This window comes from Cricetulus griseus, chromosome 5, assembly GCF_003668045.3.
Source record: "Cricetulus griseus strain 17A/GY chromosome 5, alternate assembly CriGri-PICRH-1.0, whole genome shotgun sequence".
Lineage (NCBI taxonomy): Eukaryota > Metazoa > Chordata > Mammalia > Rodentia > Cricetidae > Cricetulus > Cricetulus griseus.
The window spans coordinates 122,929,062-122,952,766 of record NC_048598.1 but is presented as its reverse complement, the minus strand read 5'-3'; the positions used below and the strand labels follow the sequence as shown (position 1 = coordinate 122,952,766).

At 46.6% G+C, this 23,705-nt stretch overlaps 1 protein-coding gene across 1 annotated transcript in view; it reads left to right on the top strand.

Moving 5' to 3' along the window:
* The window catches only part of Plekhd1 (pleckstrin homology and coiled-coil domain containing D1), a 42,386-nt gene that overhangs the window by 10,173 nt on the left and 8,508 nt on the right, over window positions 1-23,705 (top strand). The window contains exons 3-7 of the mRNA XM_027418408.2: window positions 7,563-7,656; window positions 8,066-8,155; window positions 8,351-8,427; window positions 9,176-9,267; window positions 10,208-10,260. Coding sequence (XP_027274209.1) covers window positions 7,563-7,656; window positions 8,066-8,155; window positions 8,351-8,427; window positions 9,176-9,267; window positions 10,208-10,260 — 406 coding nt within the window. The remainder of the gene's footprint in view (window positions 1-7,562; window positions 7,657-8,065; window positions 8,156-8,350; window positions 8,428-9,175; window positions 9,268-10,207; window positions 10,261-23,705) is intronic.

The following is a 23,705-nucleotide window of genomic DNA, read 5'->3' as shown; positions in this document are numbered from 1 at the left end:
AGCAACAGCCAGTCAGAAAGTCAGAGTATAGAAGCAGGCCTGATGCCCAGACCAGCCTCCTCTTGCTTCCCAACAAGGCCTCTAGGCTCCAGTTTCCATTTGTGAAGTGCAGTCTCTGGACCTCAGCTAATTAGTGACCACAGGAAGGCTTGGGACAGGGCAGCCAACACCCACTACTGCGGAGGCTCGCTATTAGGAAAATCAATGCTGTCTGTACTGGGCAGCTGAGGGAAAGAGGTCTGGAGAGGCTCCATGCTGCACAAATAACCACCAGCCTGGATGGAGCTGGCTGTGGCTGGCTGTGGCTGGCTGTGGCTGGCTGTGGCTGGCTGTGGCTGGCTGCCTTCTATAAAACTTCTCCTCCTTAGGGTCTGTCTTCGGGGGAGCCTCCGGTACCCTACCACCACCTCTACCCCACCTTGCCCAAACAGTGGTGGGAAGATGTCCTCATTGTTAATTTGCTTTCCTCTGGGCAAAAGAAGGGAAGGCAATCACAGTGTTCCTTAACAGAGAAAAGAGAATTTCAAGAGGGCTCTAGAGGGCACAGCCATCTCCTTCCTCTGGGGGTAGCGTGAATGCAGATGCAAAAATCTGAGTGCTCTGAAGGGGAGGAGAGAAGGGTCTTGGCTTCAGCCAGGGTCAGCAAAGGCTACCTGGGATGCCCTTCTGAGGCCACCACCGTGCCTCCAGGATTCAGCTCACCCTGTCCTTGCTGGGAAAACATACCTTGGGCAGGTTCCTGCTGCCCACTTGAGAGTGAGATAACTTTGGCCCCAAGATCAAAATCTCACAGAAGTCTAAATCCTGCATCTTGTCTCTGCCAATCACCAGGAGGTGTTGAACCCAGACGTCCTGCCATCACGTGTTGAATACTTTGGGTGGAACTTGGCTGGTTCCTCAGTCTCCCCACTCCCAACGTAGTCATCTCCACTGCCACACACCTCTAATCTCTCACACATGGTCTGTGGGCAGAGCAAACTACACTTAAAGAGAAGTGTGACAACACGGAAGCTGAGGGACATCACAGAAGGGCAAGCGCCTTCAGATGGGCTCTTTCCTCTTGTTTTCTGAAACCTATTTTAACATTGGTTTGTTTGTTTTCTTTTTCAGTCTTTGTGTGTTGGTTTTAGGTTTTGTTTATTTTTTTAAACTTGCATCTATATGTGCATGCCTGTTTGTATGTGTGTGCATACAATGCCACTCTGTTGGCCCAGATTCATGGCTGCTGCTGAGAGCCTTTCTGGAGTTACATATGGCCGAGAGCTGACATGTAGGTCCTCTAGAAAAGTAGCCAGTACCTTTAATCACTGAGCCACCTTTCCAGCCCCAGGCTGATCGTTCTTTAACAAGGCCTGTCTGATATACACTGCATGTGTGCTCTGAACATTTCTTTCCGCCTCTGTTGGATCTCAGTGTTAACCACTGAGCTCTGGCTGGGCCCTTACTATACTCAGAGCACAGGGTAGAGGGAAGGGAAGCCACACTATGAAAATCCTTCATGTTAGATGACACCTGTGTCACTCAGGCTAAAAACCCTGGCCATGGTGTCATGGGACTTAGGTCATGCTCCTGTCTAACTATTCAGCTTGCTCTGCTGATTTTTACGTTCTAATAACTCTGGTTCATCCCTTTGCCCAGATGTGAGTGACCTCCTCAGGGCCACCTCTCTTAATTCTAAATCCACAAATTGACCTCCCAGCACTGGTTTGATATCTGTGCAAGGTGGGGGGCGGGGGCACTGCCTGCTCTCAGCCCCTGTTTACAGACCTGCCCTCTCTCCTTCCATTCCCCCTAAACCCTGGCCACTCCTTTAGCACTTATCTGCATATAGCAGACATATTTTGAGGACCTTGAGTACACCATTCTCTACATATGCCCTTCTCTGTCAGGAGAACATTGCTTCCTCTTCCACCTCCTCCAACTTCTTAAGACATTTCTTAATCTTTAAAACCCTGATCCGTTATGACCTCCTCTCAGACCTTGGTCAGACCCTAACCCATTCATCCCCTGGGGGGGCACGCTTCTGCTTTTTACACAAACTTCCCTTGTTGCTCTGTGTCTGGTGCTTTGTAGTCTCTGTGTATTCCTCCAGGCGCCGTGTAACACTGCAATGCACTCTGTCATGCTATAATGTCACAGGAATGTGTCCTGGTGTTTCCCAGGGTCACAGCATCCTCCTGGTGCCTTCCATGTTGCTGTGTACCTCCGTGGCCTGACATCGTCACCCCATATCCTTGTGCTTTCTATTTTTAGCTTCCCCGATTACCCACTGTGTGATCTGGGACGTATTGTTTAATTTCCCTGCATTCCAGTTTCGTCGCCTACCTTGACTAAGCAGTGAATGAATTACTACACAAACGGCCGTTGCTCAAACAGGGCCTGGTACAAAGAAGGAGCTTGATAAACAGCAGCTATTTTACAATTCTTTCTTTCCACACGCTCTCTCCTGCATTCAGCTCTTGAGCTCTTTGGGGGCAGGGACTCATCAAGCTGCCAGGGCCCAGCATGGTACCTGCTTAGGCGAAGTAGTTGGCTCTGTAACAGGTCTCTGACCTGAGCCAAGTGGGCCCTGCAGCCATTTTACAGTGATTGGCTCACGGGAGTCAAACTGCTGCTAATAGTGGCGAGGAGTACTGGCAGCACAGAGCACAGGCAGCCGGAAACTTGAGCTTTGTCAGCAGAGCTCCGAGTTAACCACTTTCCAGTTGTTTAATCTCACTGTGCTTCAGTTTTCTCACCAGTGTACTAGGAAACAAAAATCCCGCCCATCACTTAGAGACATTTAAATAAGATAATGTCAGTAAAGTTTGGGTAGTAAAGGGCATAACTTGCTGACTTCTAAATTCTTCCATCTGGAGATGGAAATAGCAGAGTGGGGGCTGAGGATATGGCTCACTTGGTAGACTGCTTGTCTAGCATGCATGAAGCTCTGTGTTGAGTTCTCAGATCTCCATAAACCAGGCATGGTGACCCATGCCTATAATCACAGCACTCGGGAGATGGAGGCAGAAAGATCATGTTAGACCCCCGGAAAACTCAGGCCTCCGGGGTCCCAGCCCAGGACCGAGGTCACCCCAATCACCAGGCAGATTTGAGAGCTTGATGCAAACTGCATGAGGCTTTATTTTTTTTTTTAACGAGCTAACCCCATGTTAGCTCGGGTCTTTCGCCCACCCGCCATGGCGGATGGCTAGCAAAGACACTGCGAAGTGTCTACATAGAGATCTTATAGGGCAGCCGAAATGGGGAGCTGGTCCCTTCAATCAGAGGTTCAAGGTCAGCATCAGCTCTATAGTGAGTTTGAGGCCAGCCTGACCACCTGAGACATAATAATAATAATAATAATAATAATAATAATAATAATAATAATAATAATTCAGAGAGGGGAGGCAGCCAGGACATGAAAACTTTATCATGCACAGACTCCAGGCTTCCCGTAACCCAGGAGGGCTAAAAGCAAAAGCTGACAGTAAAGCTTCTCCAAGGACAGATGCTGGCCCTGGAGATGGGGGAAGCTTCAGACAGGAGGAGGATGGGGCTGTGACATGTGTTTGGAGAGCAGAGAGCAAGAAGCCAGCCAGCTGGACTGCCGCCATGTTCTCTTCAGAAGCTGCTGTGTGAGCACAAATGGGAAGAGGGGCAGGGTGGCTGCAGAGACACTGAACTCAAGGATAAGGCGTAGCAGTAATCAGAATAACAGTGAACTCTTCCTGTGTGTTTACTATGAGCTAAGTCCTTATGTGATCAGACTCATTTCCCTCCAGGCAAGAGAAATAGCCTTTAATTATCATCCTCAAGTTCCACACGGGACCCGAGGCCTAAGAAGATGAGTGCCTCGCCCACTACTGCTAGTAACTGGTGGATCTACCACCTTGGCAACTGCAACTTGGCTTCCTACCTCTCTATCCTGGGTGTGTGTCCTGAGCCAGGACAGCAGCTCCATGAGCCATATAGGAGGCAGGAGCAGGACCTGGTGGTCCTGGGTTCCAATCTTCCTTCTGCAGTTGTAGGACTTTGTAGTTTACATCACATCTAAGCCCTTCTTTTCTTACCTGTGAAATGGGAGTGAAAGGCCCCGCCTGCCTCCAGCATTGTTCTGAGAGTCCTCTGGTCCTCACATAGCTTGCCTCACAGAAGCTAATACGTAGACATGGTGACTGTGACCAGCCCTTACACTGGCTTGCAGCTCTACAGGGCCCAAAGGAGGTTGTCCCAGCCTTGCATACTGAATGAGGGTGTCTAGATCAGGGCAACTTTGAAGAAGGCATGAGAAGATGAATGCCTCTCTATGCAGCTTGCGTAGACTTGTAAGGGTGCCAGCTACTGAGTAGAAGCTAAAGGACATCAGAGTGGCCACCACCAAGGCAGTAGGATAAGCAAAGATCTTTTGGGTCTGGTTAAATGAGCCATGGTGTGTTGGAGCTTCCCCTCTGCCTCCAGGTCTGTGCCAGGTATTGCTCATGTGGCAGTCCTGCTGCTGAAGTATGGCCACCATGGAGCAAAGGCTGCCTGGAGCATCTCCTCCACTTTTCTGTGCTTGCCTTAGGAGGGGGGTGACATCTGGGGACACCCTGTGTATTGGGAAGATCCTGGAAATTCTACATGTCTCTATCCATTCTACATACCTCTTGCCTCCAGTGATGTGTGGTGATAGCTTTTTAGCAGGTGCCCTGCTTATGCCAGGGCAATCTGTTTCCCATGCAGCAGCCAGGGCTAGCCTTTGACAATGTAAGTCAGGTCTTGTCACTCCTGCTCAAAGACCTGCCACAGCCATTTTACTCTGAGAGAAAGCCAGTCTCTACCAGGTAGTTTCAAGTCCTCATGTCACCTCTCTCCTCCATTTCTGCACATAGGAAGTACAGGGGCACCTGCCTGGATGGGCAACTGTGCGTGTTAAATGTATTAACAGAAGAAACCCTGTGGAGCCAGGGGTGGGTTGGGGGGGGGGTAAGGGCTCAGTGAATTAAGTGCTGCCTTTATTGCTATCACAGTAGCCAGAGGGCCTTTGTAGTCTAGATACAGAAATTGTAGTCTTGCTTCCCCTGCTTCCGCCTTTTGGGTCCTTTTAGAACCAAGTACATTCTAACCCAGGACCTTGGTACCTGTGAGCCCTGTGTCTGAGGTACCTGCTCTTTCTTTACAGATTGCCTTCTCTGATTCTTCTTGACATAGGGGCCCTCCATGCAGCTCAGGCTGGCCTTAGACTTGTAGTCCTTCTATCTCAGCATCTCATGTGCTGGGATTTGAGGCATGTGCCACTGGTGAGCCTCTTGTGGCCAAGACTGGCTTTGAACTGACTACGTAGCTGAGGATGACTTTGAACTCCTTATTCTCTTGTTTCTACTTCCCGAATATTTGGGGTTAGAGGTGTGTTCCACAATGCTAGTTTATGTGGTACTAGAGATTGCTCTGTGTATGCTGGGCAAACACTCTACCATTAACTACACCTCCAGCCCAGGTTCCTGTTTGATAAAGCCACAGCTCCATTAGATCATGGCCCTGCCTAATTATTAGCTCACTGGACCATAGTCCCCTCCTAAAAATCCTGTGTCCAGATACAGTCACTCTTCAGAAGAGGGATTGAACATATTAAGGGGCTCATGAGGCACTATTGTGGGGGTGCCATCATGGTGGTGGTGAGACAGCTCTGTTCTGCCTGCCTGCATTTCCCGCAGAGGGACCTCATCAGGTCATACATCATTCCACCCCATCCTGGGTCCTTCACACATGACTACAGTCTCATTCAGTCCCCACATCCATCCCGTAATGTAGGTGCCATCACTTCTGGTCTATGGAGACTAAGGCTCAGGGAGCTGAGTGTCTTTACTCAAACTCCCCATCCCCAAGCTGGAAAATGGGAGGTCTAAGCTCTTACCTTCACTGTGACATTCTTTTGGAACAGTCAGGGGGCACCTGCCTTTCCCACGGGACTGATATGACATGGTTCCATCCTCCAGGAGCCCAGTAGCCCTCCCTGGATAAAGAAGCACACCGGTGTGGCTGTGGGTACGCAGTGCCAAGTGCAGGGATCCAAACACAGTGTCCACCAGGGCTGCAATTGTTCTGTGGATGGAAGAGGGTTGGTACAGTACAGAAAATGAGCTGAAGCCAGACTGCTCTGCAGTCTCAGCTGCTCAGGAAATTGAGATGGGGGAGACTGCTCAAGTCTATGAGTTCAAGACCAGCCTGGGCAACATAGCAAGACCTCCATCTCAAAAGTGGGAGGCACAAAATCATGAACTCACACCAAAGTACAAAGTGTTGAGCTTTAGTTCCCTCGGAAAGGGACTGCTGCAGCCGTTCAGGCTGCCCCTCCACTCTGCCCCAAGGCCACTATAGTTGCAGGGACGATCATGTGGGTGGTAGAACCTGCAGGGGTCCTCTGAATTCTTGATGCCACTAGCGTCTTCTCAAGCTACTCATCAGAAGTGAACAGTTTAACAACAGGTCTTGGGGTGATTCTGCGGTACTTGGTTTTCATGGTACAAATACTCCTGCGTGGTTTAGATTGTCACCAGTGTTGTTTCACTGCATGTTAAACAGTTAAGAGAGTCACACTGTTAGCCATTGTGAGTCTATCCTAGCAGGTTCCAATATGTCGATGCTCTGAACTTTTCCCTGTGTGCACACTCAGACACACACACACACATACATGTATGTACCCAAGCACGCACTTGTGCACACACACACATGTGCACAAGCACAAACACACACACATACATACATGTGCACAAGCACACTCACACATATACATGTTCACAGGCATACACACATACATGTTCACAGGCACACACACATACATGTGCACAGGCACACACACACACACACACACACACACACACACACACACGCCCTAAAACTTGGGATCCCACCAGATCCTTTTCAGGTCACATCAGAGCATTTGTCCCCGAGGAGGGAGAACTCTGGTACTTTTGAGCCTTGGGAGCTTTGAGGCCTAATTGGGTCTCCCCCTGGAGCACTCCCTGGAACACCCCCGTGTAGCACCCCTCCCGGAGCACACTTGACTTCCTAAAGCTTCCATTGATCATTCTGTATGGGTCCCCAAGGCGGGTCAAGGAGTCTACCTGTTGGCATTGAGGATTTGCCTCACAGAAAGTACCATGGCCACTTTGATCCCAAGTTAGACTTGAATCCCAGTCTGAGACAGACAAAAGAGAATGCAGGTATCACCTTGGGGTATCAGGACAGCAGACCTCCACAGCTGATACCCAATTCCATTGGGTTACACTGAAACTGCGGTCTAGACTCGTGTCTCATCCTCCATCCACACCTGGACAGGCGCTCCACCTGACTGGAGTACTAGATAGTTCAAAGGGTAAAGGACAACAGGTTTCTACTGTGCTGAAGAGGGCAGTCCTGGAGGCCAGTCATGGACCTCCCTCCTTCAGTGCCCGTACAGAAGGCCATCTGAGGCCACTTGGTGCAATGTGCGGTGTGTGCAGTGTGAACTAGGGTCCCCACGGGCACCCATGTGAGTTCAGGGTCCCCAAGGGTTGTCTTGACTCACAAGATCTCACCATTTTTTCATGCCTCTCCCATAGGTTTTTTATCATCAAAGAAAGCTTTCTTCTTTACTACTCTGAAAGTGAAAAAAAGAGCTTTGAAACCAATAAATACTTCAATATACATCCTAAGGTAAGGAAACTGCTGTCCAGGGCCACAGCAAGGGAGGCCCTACTGGGGACATTTGGGGATGGTAGGAAACTATCTGTTGTCTTGATTTGGTTTAGAATGTGGAGGACAAATCCTCTCAGGGCTCAAGAAACCTGTCCAGCCTCTGCACTGGGTTCCCCCTACACACACACACACACACACACACACACACACACACACACACACACACACACACACACCTTGAGTCGCAGAGCCCACCCTAGCTCTTTTTCTTTCTGGGAATCAGTCCTAGCCTTGGTGTTATAACCCTGGGATGTGGTCCAGCCTGAGGTCCTTGACAAAGCCCTTGACTTTCTCCAGGAGCCTCCTGGGACTCTTAAGTGGTCTGAGCTGGGTGGGGTGGGAGTCGCCTGCTCTGCTTCTTCCACAGGGTGTCATCCCACTGGGCGGCTGCCTGGTGGAGGCCAGAGAAGAGCCCAGCATGCCCTATGCCATGAAGATCTCACACCAGGATTTCCATGTGAGTGGGGACCCTCCCCTAGCCCAGGGTTCACAGGACAAAGCAGCTTCAGCTAGTCCCCCCTGGGAACAGCCCTGTGTAGTCTAGCCTGAAAGGGCTGTCAGGGCCCAGGCCTGTTGGGGGTGGGGGAGAGGAGATCTCACCTCCCTCTCCTTTGGAGTGGATTGCTCTCACTGTGGCTCCTCTTCCCGGCAGGGAAATGTCTTGTTGGCTGCTGAGTCTGAGTTTGAGCAGACACAATGGCTCGAGATGCTGCAGGAGTCTGGGAAGGTGTAAGTGTCTGCCATCAGGGCCTCCGAGGGGCCCAGAATGCGAGCGGATGGGCTAGGCTGGCCCTGCCCACTTGCCTCTCTGCTAGGTCCTGAGACAGGGCTGTGGGAGCTGGTTAGGGTGTGTGGACAGAAACAGCTCAGGCTGTATGTAGAGCATCTGTGAGGGTCCCCTAAGTGGTGACTTTGAAAAGGTGTCTGCAATGACAGGTGGCAGATGTGGACATCATTAGCCTCCAATTCCTTGGAGTTAGTCAATCATTGCTCCTCATGTTCAGCACCTCAGTGCGTGTATCTTGCCTTCCCAGACCGGTAAGTAACCCTAGCAAGGAAGGACCAGAGATACTGTTTACAAATCACAGAAACCACCTGACCAACACAGCCTGTGCCCATTCAAGCCAGTCCAGGCTTTTAACTCAACCAATAACACCATGTGCCTAGCCTTGAACCAGGTGGTGGGCATGCAGTGTTGTAGAAGGCTGCAAGGGAAGCAATCCCTTCCCTCCTCTCTGAGCATTCTTGGCTCTGTCCCTGTGGCCCACTTTGCAACCTCAGCCTCCAGTTACTGTAACCGATCAATGCTGGTGGTGTGCCCGGAGCCCTGGGTGCCAGACTGAGCTGAGATTCTGCAGGGCGGAGGAGAGGCTAGCACAGAGCATGGACAATCTCCTTCTCCCCAGGCCTTCCTCCTGATTTAACTGTTTGTATTTCTCCTCTCCTCCCCTCTCTCCCATCTGTCTTCCCTCCCCAGGACCTGGAAAAATGCCCAACTAGGAGAAGCTATGATCAAAAGCCTGGAGGCACAGGGGCTACAGCTGGCAAAGGAAAAGCAGGAATATTTAGGTTGGTTACAGGAGTGAACTGGAACCTGAAGTTTCCTGATGGCAGTACTTGGGGACCTGAGTGATAGAGAGGGACGTGGTGGGAGTGGTTCAGGAAGATGTGAAATGGAGCTTGGCACCTAGAGTACTTCGCAGTGTGATAAAGTCCTTTTGACCAGGGAGCTAGAGGCAGGAGAGACTAGTGACCAGGAGCTTGGCTTTAGATCCAGCCCCGTCACCTGCCTATCTGTTGTGTGGATCTGTAGGCCACTCAGTCTCTATATGCCTCAATTACCCCCTCCTTAAAGCAGAGACTGAAATGGTCCCTGGTGTAAAAGGTGGTGTGGGATCAGCTTAAAGGGAAAACCCTTGGGTGTGTGTACATGTCAGGCTTTCAGTTGAAGGATCCAAAAGTGGAAAAAATATTATCCTGCCTGAGCCCCGGTCCTGTGCCATTCGCTCCATCTCCTCACCAGACCCACTGTAAACCTAGCCACAAGGGTCCAGACCTCATGCTCTAATTGTCTGCTAAATGCCCCTCCCCAGTTGGGAGGGATAATGAGAATAGGTTGATCCTCTTCCTGGGAGCCAGCTGAGACATCTGAGGTTCCTCTCCACCTGCTCTAAGCACGGCCCCTCCTTACCTGGAATATGCCCTCTCCTACTAACTAACCAGGCACTAGTGACCACAGGCGGAGACTGCAGAGACCACAGGCTGCAAAGACCCTCCCCGGTCTCCATGCAGGTCCTCTGTGGATCTATGGATGCACAAAACAGGGAAGATGACCTGAAAGGCCTCTTGGGCCAGTGAGACAGCTTCCATTCAGCAGGGCAGGACCCCGTGCCTGGCTAGGAGTACAGACCTCTTCCCTGGGAGATGGCATAGTTGGCAGAGGCCACCTGGGGCCCCTACCTGCAGGACCCCTGAGCTGTTTACAGTGAGAGTGTGCTTGCTTTGGCAGACAAGCTGATGGAGGAGACAGAAGAACTATGCCTGCAGAGGGAGCAGAGAGAGGTAAGCACATAGTGTGGCTGTGCAGAAAGACTCAACTCCCCCTCATGGCTGGCATGAGGGCAGTGTTTCTAAACCTGTGGGCCACGACCCCTTTGGGGAGGAGTTGAACAATCCTTTTACAGGGGTCGCCTAAGACCAGAAAACACAGGTATTTACAATGTGATTTATAACTGTAGTAAGATTACAGTTATGGCATCACAATGGAAATAATTTTATGGTTGGGGGTTACCACATGAGGAACTGTATGTAATAAAGGGCCTCAGCATTAGAGAGGTTGAGAACCACTGCATTTGGGGATGGTGCTGGTGGTGGTGGGGTGCTAGGCATGCAGAGACTGGCCTGAGAGACCTCAGATGGGATGGAGCAGAAAGGCCAGCAGATGACATTGTCTTCACCTTGCTGTAGCATCCTGGTGGGAAGCATAATTCTCCTGTGAACTTTCGGGAAAAGAATGAGTGAGAGGGTCTTAGAGACAAAGCCGTCTAAGCATTTCATAAATGGCTTGATGGTGTCCACGGGAGGTTGTAATGGTCTCAGTTATGGGGTGGGGGGCTTCTGGTCCATAAGAGTGATGGGGTTTGAGAATCTCCTCGATCCCTTCATTCTGTTGGCATGGAAAATGTGAGATCCGTGGAGGCTTGACACAGGCTTAAAGTAGCCCAAAGACCTAGAGGATTCTTGTCTCATTTGGGCCATTGTAGCCTGCTCCATTCCCACACCTGAAGGCTAGGGTGTGTGGTAAGCAGAGGGAAACCTGGAGCTGTGGTTGTATTTGACCTTAGCCCTTCTAACTGGATGGTCCCTGAAAAGTTATTTAACCTCTCTGAATGTCGATATTTTCTTCCAAAAACCTGAGGAAAATAATAAAACCCACCTTTTGGGGATCTTATAAAGATTATGCAAGATGTTGCATCAAAAGCATTTGATACACTGTGTGTACAGTGTGTGCTGAGTGAGTTTTTCTTAGCATTCTGCTCATGTAACTATTAATTATGGGCCACTCCAGCATGGGTAAGGCCTGGCATTGATGAGTGGTGCCCAGAGAAGCCTACGTAGAGGGAAATGGCCCAATCCACTTCCTTTGGCCTTGTCTCTTTTCATTGTCCTCTGTCAGGCCAGCCACAGAGCTGAGGCCATCAGCTGTAGCTCAGTGTCTGACTGTGACTCAGCTCAGGAATTCAGCACCTTGCCTACCCACCTCTCCCCATGGGACTCTCAAAACATGCCCTAAAGTCAAGAAACACAAGTGCCCTTCGGACCCAGACCCTCCAAGTCCTGTCACAGCACCCAGCATAAGATGAGAGCCTGCTAACGGTGGAAAGAATCAAGACTGAGCCGACTTGATTCTTGCAACTCTACATCATGGCTTAATTTCAAACCACTAGGGCAATCTACTTTCATCTTTCTTCCAAAATTGCACCTTCTGTGCCCATTTATTCTTCCAAATAGACTTTAGAGTCTTTTAGTTAATTACAAATAAAAGAAAAACAAGGTTCAAGATTTTAATTTGGAAGTATGAGTTGAAAGTGAGATTTAGTGTTTAGGTGGATGGTGGTGAAACATGACTTTAACCCCAGCACCCAGGAGGCAGAGGCAGGCGGATCTCTGTGAGTTCAAAGCCAGCCAGTCTACAGAGTGAGTGTCAGGACAGGCTTCAACGCTATACAGAGAAACCCTGTCTTAAAAAGAAGGTATTTTATGTGTAAGGGCGTTTTTGCTTGCATGCATGTCTATGTACTACATGTGTGCCTGGTGCCCAGGAAGGGCAGATAGGGATTAGGACTCTGAATTGGCCTCACCATAGTGCTGTGCTTCTCTTCCCCCAGAGTTGGAGCCCTAAGGTCTGCACATTCTCATCTAGATCCCCTTAGAGTTTGGGCCTTTTCTCCATAGCACCCTGTGCATTTGGAGTGAGACTTTGGGATGCTGTCAGAAACTTTAAGGACAGGTGATTTGGGAGGCCCAGCATGGGATGGAGTGGGAGACACAGCCCTGGGTGGGGAGAGGAGACTTAGCCAACACAGGTTGAATCTGGGGCAGAAATTGGCCCGAGGAAAATTTAGATACACTATCTAGGTCTTAGCTTGGAAATTAGGGCAGCGGAGACTCAGGGCACACAGGCCTCACTCAATGCCACAGCACTGAAGTGGGACGCTGGCAGCTACAGAACACAAGTAAGGTGCAAGCCCAGACGTTGGCATGACGTGGGATGCTTGGAGCAGGCAGCGGGAAGAGAATTCCCTGTCAGGGTTGCATTCTAGACCAGAAACAGAGCCCAGATTCTGCTCCTGGTGTGGCCACACTGAGTCACGGTGCCCAAATGCTTTTCTTCCTTAGTTTGCTAGCTGATAGAGTAAGTATACTTGTCCCCAATACTGTCCCCTCCTATTCTAGATCAGAGATTGGCAGAGGGGTTTGGGGTCACATAGAAAGAATTCTGTATCCCATAGACAAGATGGGTCTGTTGATGTATCTGGGGGATAGCCCGACCCACAGGGAGGAACCAGACTCTGCAGCCAGGAGACCTGCTAGAGTCTCAGCTTCAGCACTCACAGTGTGAACGTTGTCTGATTCCTCTGGGCTTTGTGTTCTTCATCTCTAATGTGTGATAAAAGTAACATCAGCTGCTCTGTGTTCTGGCTTGCCAGGAAGCTAAACAGACTAGAATTCAGGGAAATGTGCCATGTGATGGTGTAGCCATGTATCTGTAGTCATGGTATAGCCATGGCATTTTCCATGTGTCAGAGAGAGCCTGGGACTTTTAGCCTAAGTGTTTTTAGCCAAGAATGCACGGAGAGCTTCCAGGGCCATCGGGCTTCTTTCTTTTGAGTTCGGGGGGCAGGGGGAGGGTGTTCTTTCCAGATAGTTTCTGCGTGTATCCCTGGCTGCCCTGGAACTCACTCTGTAGAGCAGGCTGACCTGGAACTCACAGAGATCCTCCTGCCTCTGCCTCCCGAGTGCTAGTATTAAAGGTGTGTGCTACCACCACCCAGCAGGCTTCATTCTTAGTGTAACACATTCTGTAGATTTTGACAAGTATAAAATGCCACTAATTCACCATTGTGATATCACAAAGAATAGTTTCACTGCCTTAAAATCCCTGTGTTCCATGTGCCCATCTCTCCCTGAAGCAACCACTGATCTTTTTACAGGCTCCAAAGTTTTGCTCTTTCCAGCATGTCATGGAGTTGGAGGCATATACTACATAACCTTTTCAGGTCACCATCTTTCACCTAGTGAGGTATATTTAAACATCCACCATGCCTTTGTACAGCTGGAACACTGGTTTCTTTTCAGAGCTGAATACATTTGTTATTTGGGTATATACCCTAGTTTATCTATTTTCCCACTGAAGGACCTCTGGGTTGTTCCAGGTTTCGGCAATTATGAATGAAGCTGCTATAAACACTGAGATAGTTTGGTTTGTTTTTGTTTTTGTTTTTGTATGGACAGACACTGTCAGTTCACTTAAATAAGTAACAAGGGATGTTATAATTTTTAGACTTAGGTCTCAATATTTAATTTGGGAGGAATTCTCTTGAAATCACTTCTTTGACTCATGTTACTCAGAATTATACTGTTTGATCTCCAGTCACTTTGTGGATTTTCTTGCTATTGTTTTGTTATTAGTTTCTAGTATAATTTCATTATTAAGAGCAAACATTATATGGTTTCCAGTCTTTTAAATTTGTTAAGGTGTGTCTCCTCCTGCAGAGTCTGCCGCTATTGATGAATGTTCTATGCAAGCTTGGGAATTATGTAGAATATGCCATCATTGGATAGTGTGGCTTATTGATCCTAGTCAGTTTGATCTAGCATGACAAAATCAGGCCAGGTGGCTTCCAGGAGAGCAATATATTTCTCAGAGTTCTGGATACTAGAAAATGAAAAATCAAGTTGTCAAAAAGACATGTTCTCTTCTGAGGTCTCTTCCATAGGCAGCTGCCAGTTAATAGTGTACTTTATGTCCTATCTTGTCTACACATGGGATGGCATGAAAAGCAAGCTCTCTGATGTATCTGAAGTTTCTCTCAGCAAAAACATTCTTTATTCTGTCATTGTGTGGCTTTGTTATTTTGCTTTGGGTTTTGCTTGCTTGCTTGCTCTGTGAGGCAGAGTAACATGTAGTTTAAGTCAGTCTTGAACTAATTGGCTTTGTTTCCTGTGTTCACCTCCTGAGTTACAGGACCACAAGAGCGCACCATCACACCTGAGTGTGGCATGGTGCCTGGCGATTGTCCAATTGTCTTGTGTTTTGAATCTCAAATTTGGTGTGTGTGTGTGTGTGTGTGTGTGTGTGTAAGTCCCATCTCCCTACGTGTATTAGTCATCTATTTTTATATACCTTTTTCTATTGAAGTCTTTAGCACATAACCCACAGTTGGGTTTGGTTTTTGTTCTTAATTCCTGGTCTGATAATTTTAACAGTGCTGCCATCTAACTCTGGTTCTGATAGTCTCTTCAAACTGTGTACTATGCCTTGTTTTCAGACAGGGTCTCTCTATGTAGCCTTGGCTGGCCTGAAACTCACTATGTAGACCAGACTGGCCTCCAACTCACAGGGATCCATCTGCCTCTGTCTTCTGAGTGCTGAGATTTAAAAAAAGCCTGGCCTAAATGGTAAGCACTTACAAAATTACAATCAGTTTGCATGAATGAACTTGTGTGACCCTCGTACTAAGTCTACAAAGACCGTGCTTCCTTGTTTCAGGTTGTACTTGAACTTCATCTCCTCTCTCTGCTCTAGGTCTTAAGGCTGTTTAGACTACAATCCCCAACTTCATTTTGCTGTTTGTGTGCAAATGACTCCCAGGATGATACCTCTAGTCTTTTCCTTCTGTTTCCATCCATCCTGGGATTCCCAACAACTGACTTCATCACATCTTAGCCAGATGTTCAAAGATGCTGAGAACACACCTTGTCTGGGATCAAGATGTCTTGCCTTTACCTTCCCTAGAAGGGCTGGTTTCTTCTCACATACCTGTCTCAGGCCATGTACCACCCAAAGTTTATGCAGGTCAGGAACTTGAGGGTCGTGCTTCATTCACCCCGTCCTCCCTCCTTCCTCTCTTTCCCACCCTACTTCCAGCCTTGTGTAAACCAGTGCTGTCACCTCCTGCCTGGGGTCCTTAAGGCATTTCTACATCTTTGTCTTTTCCTCCACAATGTAGCCAACTCAAGCATTTAAAGGGAAAATAAATCATGTCGCCTACCACCATCCTTCTGCTCTCCGAACTGTCTCTGCAGCTGCTGTGATGATACCCACAGCTGCAATCCCAGCACTCGGTAGACAGATGTAGAGGATTGTGACTTTAAGGCCGGGCTGTGCCAGGAAACATGGTCAAAGCCAGTCTGGGATACAGTCTGTCTCACTATATATCCAAACAAACAGTCAAACAACAAAATCTTCTTTGCTTCTTGTTCCTGGAAAAAACAAACAAGATCCTCATCTAAGCCTGAGGTCCTGCATGGCCTATGGTGTCTCCTTTGTCAGCTTCCCTGCTTCTTTGACCCCAGCCTCTTGCCCATCAAACTTGCTCTCTTGTCTCATATGGGCCTGACTTGGTTCTTCCAGGCAACATACAGGGGCTTCGTATGTTCTATTACTTCCATCTGGAATGTTCTTTCCTCTTGTACCTACTAGGCAAGCCACTGAGGTAAATCTCCAACCCATTTATCTACCCACCTTAGTCTCTCAGCTTAAGAATCAACTGGTTGCCTCTCTTCCCACCTCCATGGAGTTTTCTATTCTATTTCCATCCAGGACAGCTTGACCTGGTACTGAGTCCCTGTCCTGCAGGACATGAATCTTGTTTTATAGTGCTCTCTGGGATACCTGATTATTTTAGTAATGCTAAATTCCTACATTTGATCTAAAACCCTGGTCAGGGTTTCTTGGTAGCTACACTAAACCACAGACACCACAGGAACATCTTCAGATCCTCCATGCAAAACTCAGCAGGTACTTGGAACATAGTATGCACCTGGTAAATAGATGTAGCATGAATGAGTAAATAGAACTGTGAGAAAAAAAAATTTCATGGGGCTATTTCCTGGAATTGCATTGAGCCTGTAAATTAGTTGCAAAGATTCCTCCTTGTATCAAGGCTTCTGATCAGGAGCCCCTGTAGCTACATTCTTTTCATGGCTATAATTAATTTTATTGAAGACAAGAAATCATGGTCTGTGAAGCATGGCAAACAAGATGCGTTTAGCTTGGAGGACAGGAAACTTGGGAACAGGATTTTTTTTTTTTAAATACTTGAAGGGAAAAGAAATTAGTCTTATTTGATAGTCCAAGGGAAAGCTGGATTCAATAAGGGAAGCTGAGAGGGAGGCAGATTTGAGCTGAAATGGAACTGGTGGACCACATACATGGCTTGCTTGCTTCTCCAAGTGCATTACAGCAACCTGGAATGACCAGGTGCTGGCTGCTGCCCTTGGCCCCGAGGGTCTTCTGTTTGGTTCAGGACACTGTGCTAGCTCTTGTTTTGTGGGCTGGGTTCCACAGGTCTCAGAGTTAGAGAGCCCGTGGAGGGAAGTGTGATGAAGGCCAGGAGTGAGGCAGCTGCTGAGGAGAGGGAAAGTTTGAGCAAGGGCAGAGGTGATTTGAGAGGCTAGGAGAGGAGCAGAGTTTTGTCTCATGAATGAGGTGAGCCTGCTATTGGTTCCCTGTGATGATTTCCACAAATCATTTGCCAGTGGGTTTTTTTTTTTTTGTCTTTGCAGATTTTCTTTTATTTGAATTAGAAACAAGATTGTTTTACATGACAGTCCCAGTTCCCTTCTCCCTCCTGTCCTCTCCTACCCCCCCCCCAAACTAAAGCCCTACCTATCACATATCCTTTCTGTTCCCCCTGGATGGTGAGGCCTTCCATAGAGTGTCATCAGAGTCTATCATATCCTTTGGGAAAGGGCCTAGGCCCACTCCTGTGTGTGTTGGCTCAGGGAGTATCCCTCTATGTGGAATGGGCTCCCAAAGTCCACACCTATGTTAGGGATAAGTACTGAACTACTACAGGAGGTCTCATAGATTTCCGAGGTTTCCTCACTGAAACCCATGTTCTTGGGGTCTGGATCAGTCCCATGCTGGTATCCCAGCTATCAGTCTGGGGAGCAAGAGTTCCCCAATGTTCAGGTCAGCTGTTTCTGTGGGTTTCACCAGCCTGGTCTGGACCCCTTTGCTCTTCACTCGTCCTTCTCTGTATTTGGATTCCATTTCAGTTCAGTGATTAGTTGTGGGTGTCTGCTTCTACTTCCACCAGCTGCTGGATGAGGGCTATCGGGTGGCATATAAGTCAGTCATCAATCTTATTATCAGGGGAGGGCATTTAAGGTAGCCTCTCCTCTGTTGCTTAGGTTGTTAGCTGGTGTCATCTTTGTAGATCTCCAGATATTTCCCTAGTGCCTGACTTCTCTGTAAACCTAAAATGTCTCCTTCTATTGTGATATCTCCATTCTTGTTATCATCTATTCTTCCCCTGACTCAACCTTTCTGCTCCCTCATGTCCTCTGCACCCTCCTCTTCTCCCCTTCTCATTGTCTTAGCTCCCTCCCTCCTCTTCCCGTGCTCCCAATTTGCTCAGGGGATCTTGAACCTTTCCCCTTCTCCAGGGGACCATGTATGTCTCTCTTAGGGTCCTCCTTGTTTAGTAGCTTCTCTGCACTGTGGATTGTAGGCTGGTAATCCTTTACTCTATGTCTAAAATCCACATGTGAGTGAGTACATACCATGTTTGTCTTTTTGTGACTGGGTTACCTCGCTCAGAATGGTTTCTTCTAGTCCCTTCCATTTGCCTGTGAATTTCAAGATTCCATTATTCTTTTCTGCTGAGTAGTACTCCATTGCATAAATGTACCACATTTTCTCTATCCATTCTTCGATTGAGGGCCATCTAGGCTACTTCCAGTTTCTGGTTATTACAAATAGTGCTGCTATGAACATCGTTGAATAGATGTCCTTGTTGTATGAATGTGCTTTTTTTGGGTATATGCCTAAGAGTGGAATTGCTGGATCTTGTGGTAGACTCATTCCCATTTTCTTGAGGAGACGCCTTACTGATTTCCAAAGTGGCTGTACAAGTTGACACTCCCACCAGCAGTGGAGAAGTGTTCCCCTTTCTCCACATCCTCTCCAGCATAAACCATCATTGGTGTTTTTGATTTTGGTCATTCTGACAGGAATAAGATGGTATCTCAGAGTTGTTTTTGCATTTCCCTGATGGCTAAGGATGTTGAACACTTTCAAATGTGTCTTTCAGCCATTTTAGATTACTCTATTGAGAATTGTCTATTTAGTTCTGTACCCCACTTTTTAATTGGATTGTTTGGTGTTTTGGAGACTAGCTTCTTGAGTTCTTTGTATATTTTGGAGATCAGCTCTCTATCAGATGTGGGTTTGGTGAATATCTTTTCCCATTCTGTGGGCTGCTGTTTTGTCTTGCTGACTGTGTTCTTTGCCTTACAGAAGTTTCTCAATTTCAGGAGGTCCCATTTATCAATTGTTGATCTCAGTGTCTGTGCTACTGGTGTAATGTTCAGGAAGCGATCTCCTGTACCAATTAATTCAAGGGTATTTCCCACTTTATCTTCTAATAGGTTCAGTGTGGCTGGATTTATGTTGAGATCTTTGATCCATTTTGACTTAAGTTTTGTGCATGGCGCTTGGGTCTATTGGCAGTCTTCTATATGTCCACATCCAGTTATGCCAGCACCATTTATTGAAGATGTTCTCTTTGTTCCATCATATAGATTTGAATTGTTTGTCAAAAATCAGGTGTTCCTACATGTGTGGGTTAATATCAGGGTTTTCAACTCTATTCCATTGGTCTACCTGTCCATTTTTGTGCCAATACCAAGATGTTTTCAAGACTATAGCTCTGTAATAGAGCTGGAAGTCAGGGATGGTGATGCCTCCAGAAGTTCCTTTATTGTACAGGGTTGTTTTGGTTATCCTGGGTCTTTTGTTTCCCCATATAAAGTTGAGAATTGTTCTTTCAAGGTCTGTGAAGAATTGTGTTGGGATTTTGATGGAGATTGCATTGAATCTGTAGATTGCTTTTGGCAAGATTGCCATTTTTACTATGTTGATCCTACCTATCCAAGAGCATGGGAGATCTTACCATTTTCTGGTATCTTCTTTAATTTCTTTCTTTAGAGACACAGAATTCTTACGGTACGGGTCTTTCACTTTTTTGGTTAGTGTTACCCCAAGGTATTTTATGTTGTTTGTGGCAATTGTAAAAGGTGATGTTTCTCTGATTTCTTTCTCCACCAATGTGTCATCGGAATATAGTAGGGCTACAGATTTTTTTTTAGTTAATCTTGTATCCTGCCACTTTGCTGAAGGTGTTTATCAGCTGTAGGAGTTCCCTAGTAGAGTTTTTTGGGTCACTTATGTAGACTATCATATCATCTACAAATAGTGAGAGTTTGACTTCTTCCTTTCCAATTTGTATTCCCTTGATCTCCTTTTGTTGTCTTATTGTTCTAGCTAGAACTTCAAGGACAATATTGAAGAGGTATGGAGAGAGTGGACAGCCTTGTCTTGTCCCCGATTTTAGAGGAATTGCATTGAGTTTCTCTCCATTTAATTTGATGTTGGCTGTTGGTTTGCTGTATATTGCTTTTATTATGTTGAGGTATGTTCCTGTTATCCCTGATTTCTCCAAGACCTTTATCATGAAGGGGTGTTGGATTTTGTCAAAGACTTTTTCGGCATCTAGTGAGATGATCATGTGTTTTTTTTTCCTCAGTCCGTTTATATCTCGGATTACATTGATGGATTTTCATATGTTGAACCATCCTTGCATCCCAGGGATGAAGCCTACTTGATCATGGTGGATGATTTCACTGATGTGTTCTTGGATTCGATTTGCCAGTATTTTATTGAGAATTTTTGCATCAATGTTCATGAGGGATATTGGTCTGTAGTTCTCTTTCTTAGTTGTGTCTTTGTGTGGCTTAGGTATCAAGGTTATTGAAGCCTCATAAAAAGAGTTTGGCAATGACCCTTCTGCTTCTATTGTGTGGAATACTTTGAGGAGAGTTGGTATTAGCTGTTCCTTGAATTTCTGATAGAATTCTGCACTGAAGCCATCTGACCCTGGGCTTTTTTTGGTTGTGAGACTTCTAATGACTGCTTCTATTTCATTAGGGGTTAAAGATCTATTTAAGTTGCTTGTCTGTTCTTGATTTAATTTTGGTAAGTGAAATCTGTCCAGAAAATTGTCCATTTCCTTTAGATTTTCAAATTTTGAGGAATATAGGTTTTCGAAGTATGACTTGATGATTCTCTGGATTTCCTCTGTGTCTGTTGTTATGTCCCCCTTTTCATTCCTGATTTTATTAATTTGCATGTTCACTCTCTGCTGTTTGGTAAGTTTGGATAAAGGTTTGTCTATCTTGTTGATTTTCTCAAAGAACCAACTCTTATATTGATTCTTTGCATTGTTCTCCTAGTTTCCATTTTATTGATTTCAGCCCTCAATGTGATTATTTCCTGGTGTCTGCTCCTTCGGGGTGTATTTGCTTCTTTGTGTTCTAAAGCTTTCAGTTGTGCTGTTAATTCTCTAGTGTTTCTCCTGTTTCTTCATGTGGGCACTTAGCGCTATGAACTTTCCTCTTAGCACTACTTTCAAAGTGTCCCATAGGTTTGGGTATGTTGTGTCTCCATTCTCATTGAATTCTAGGATATTTTTAATTTCATTTTTTTATTTCTTCCTGGACCCATGAATTGTGCAATTGAGTGTTACTTAATTTCCATGAGTTTGTAGGTTTTCTGTAATTCGTGTTGTTGAATTCTAACTTTAAAGCATGGTGGTCTGATAAGATACAGGGGGTTATTTCAATTTTTTTGTACCTGTTGAGGTTTGCTATGTTGCCAAGTGTGTGGTCGATTTTAGAGAAGGTTCCACGTGGTGCTGAGAAAAGAAGGTAAATTGTTTTGTATTTGGATGGAATGTTCTATAGATACCTGTTAAGTCCAATTGTGCCTTAACTTCTGTTCCTTTGTTTCTTTATTAAGTTTCTGTCTGGTGTTCCTATCCAGTGGTGAGAGTAGGGTATTGAAGTCTCCCACTATAAGTGTGTGCAGTTTTATGTGTGATTTGAGTTTTAGTAATGTTTCTTTTACAAACATGGATGCCTTTGTATTTGGGGCATAAATGTTCAGAATTGAGACCCTGATGGGTTTCTCCTGTGATGAGTAGGAAGTGACTTCCTTCATCTCTTTTGATTGATTTTAGTTTAAAGTCCAATTTGTTGGATATTAGGATTGCTACCCCCCCCCCCCCCGCTTGTTTCTTGGGTACATTTGATTAGAAAATCTTTTTCCAATCTTTAATTCTTGGGTACTGTCTGTCTTTGAAGTTGAGGTGTGTTTCTTCTATGCAGCAGAAGGATGGATTCTGTTTTCTTATCCATTCTGCTAATGTGTGTCTTTTTATAGGTAAGTTAAGACCATTAATGTTGAGGGATATTAATGATTTTCTCATGTCCTCTTTGAGGTCCTCTATCATTTTCATGAAGATATTTTTAAGGTCATTCTCTTCTGGTTCATCTGCATTGTGATGTTCAGGTCTTGCTGGTGTATGGATCCTAGTCTCCGGTGGTGTTATATTGGGTTTTCTGTTGTTGAATGTACTTTTACACTGTCCTCTTCTCATCCTTTCTTCTGGTTGGAGTAGCAGGAATCTCTTCCTCTCCTGGTGGGTATGGGACCAAGGTAGATGCAAACAGTTCCAATACTCTGATGTCTGTCCTCTTGTCATGGATGGTGGCACTGTTACCAGGGCCTTGGCAGTGTCTGGGTGTGTTGGATCCTGCCGCTGAGTTTGGATCCCGTGAGCAGGCCCCTGGAGTCACATGTTTCCAAGCAGGGCCTGGATGGATGGAGGCAGAACTGCCACTGGGTCCTCTTGCCAGTGCTTTTGCATTTATGGCACAGAGAGAGAGAGAGAGAGAGAGAGAGAGAGAGAGAGAGAGAGAGAGAGAGAGAGAGAGAGAGAGAGGATGGAGAGAGGGAGAGATGGAAGGAGGGAGAGAGAGAAACAGAGCTGGCAGAGAGTGGGGCTTTTTGTAGGTTGTTCAAAGCTGAAACACATTTTCTGATTTTTCTACCATGAGAGTCACTCAAGCCAACCTTGGCCACCTGTGGATGTAAAATCATCAGGGGACTGAACTTCTTTAAAGCTGCTTTGGTGCTGGGTGTCTCTGGTTCATGACACCCATTCTGCTGGCCCAAATGTTCCCCTGGGCATAGCTGGTCACTGACATGAGTAGAAACAACTTACTACATATACTAGGGACCTCTGAGAGGAGAAGAACAAAAGGCAAATGGGTTGTTGTTGGTGCTGCCCTATTGTGTTCAAGGTTGCTTTCCCCTTGGGTTCTTGAAGGCACTGCCTGGCTTCTGCTAGTGTTCTGAGGTGCCTGAGTACTAGGAAGAGAAGGTTTGAGTTTCAGACACTGTATATCTATGGACAGCTCAACAGAAGCTATGCTAGTGTGGTTATTCCAGTGTGATAGCAAGTGAATGGAGAAGGCTGTAAGCTCCAGGCTAGGGAGCTTTCCAGGGAGTCAAAGTGAGGCTGGAGTGTGGAGTCCTCTACTGAGTCCTGGGTGATCATTTCTGAAATAGCAGGAGCCTTGGAACCTGTGCGAGCCATTGTGGAGCTCAGGTGCTTCCGGCTAGTGAGTTCTATGGGCTTCTCAGCAGCTCTTGCACAGCTGACAAACACCACCTGAGGAGCAGTAGTCAAGTGTGTTGCCTCTGTGGCCAGAGAGACTCTCAGCCCCAGCAACACCGTGTGCATTAAAGCAGAGTTTCATTTTTCTTTATTATTACTATTATTATTTTGTGACAGGGTTTCTCTGTGTAGCCTTGGCTGTCCTGAAACTTACCCTGCAGACGAGGCTGGCCTTGAACTCACAGAGCTCCACCTGCCTCTGCCTCCTAAGAGCTGGAGTTAAAGGCGTGTGCTACTACTTACTACCTAGCCTCATATTTCTTTTTTTTTTTTAATTTTCTCATGAGGCTTCTTTATTTTTAATTTCATATTTCTTTTTTTAAGATCTAAAGTTTTCTTCAGTTGTAAGGAGGGATGTGTGCAAGAATACAAATTTAGTTGATATCTTACTTAGATATGACATGTCAAATATAGGCTAGGTCATGGCTTCTGCAGTTACTAAAAGCTCCTATATGTCTATGGTTTTTAATAGCACAAATGTGTTTTCTGACACAGCTGGCTGGAGCTCTGTTTCATGTGTCCTCATTCTTGGGCATCCATGCTAGGGGGATCCCTCTACCTATGCCAGGGGAAAGGAACCATGGCCTACCACACACCATCTTTTCAAAAGATACATACTCTCCTGCTCACATTCCATCTGCCTCAGCTACTCCCATGAGCCCTGCTACCTATAGCCAGTGTGCTGTAGCCATGCAT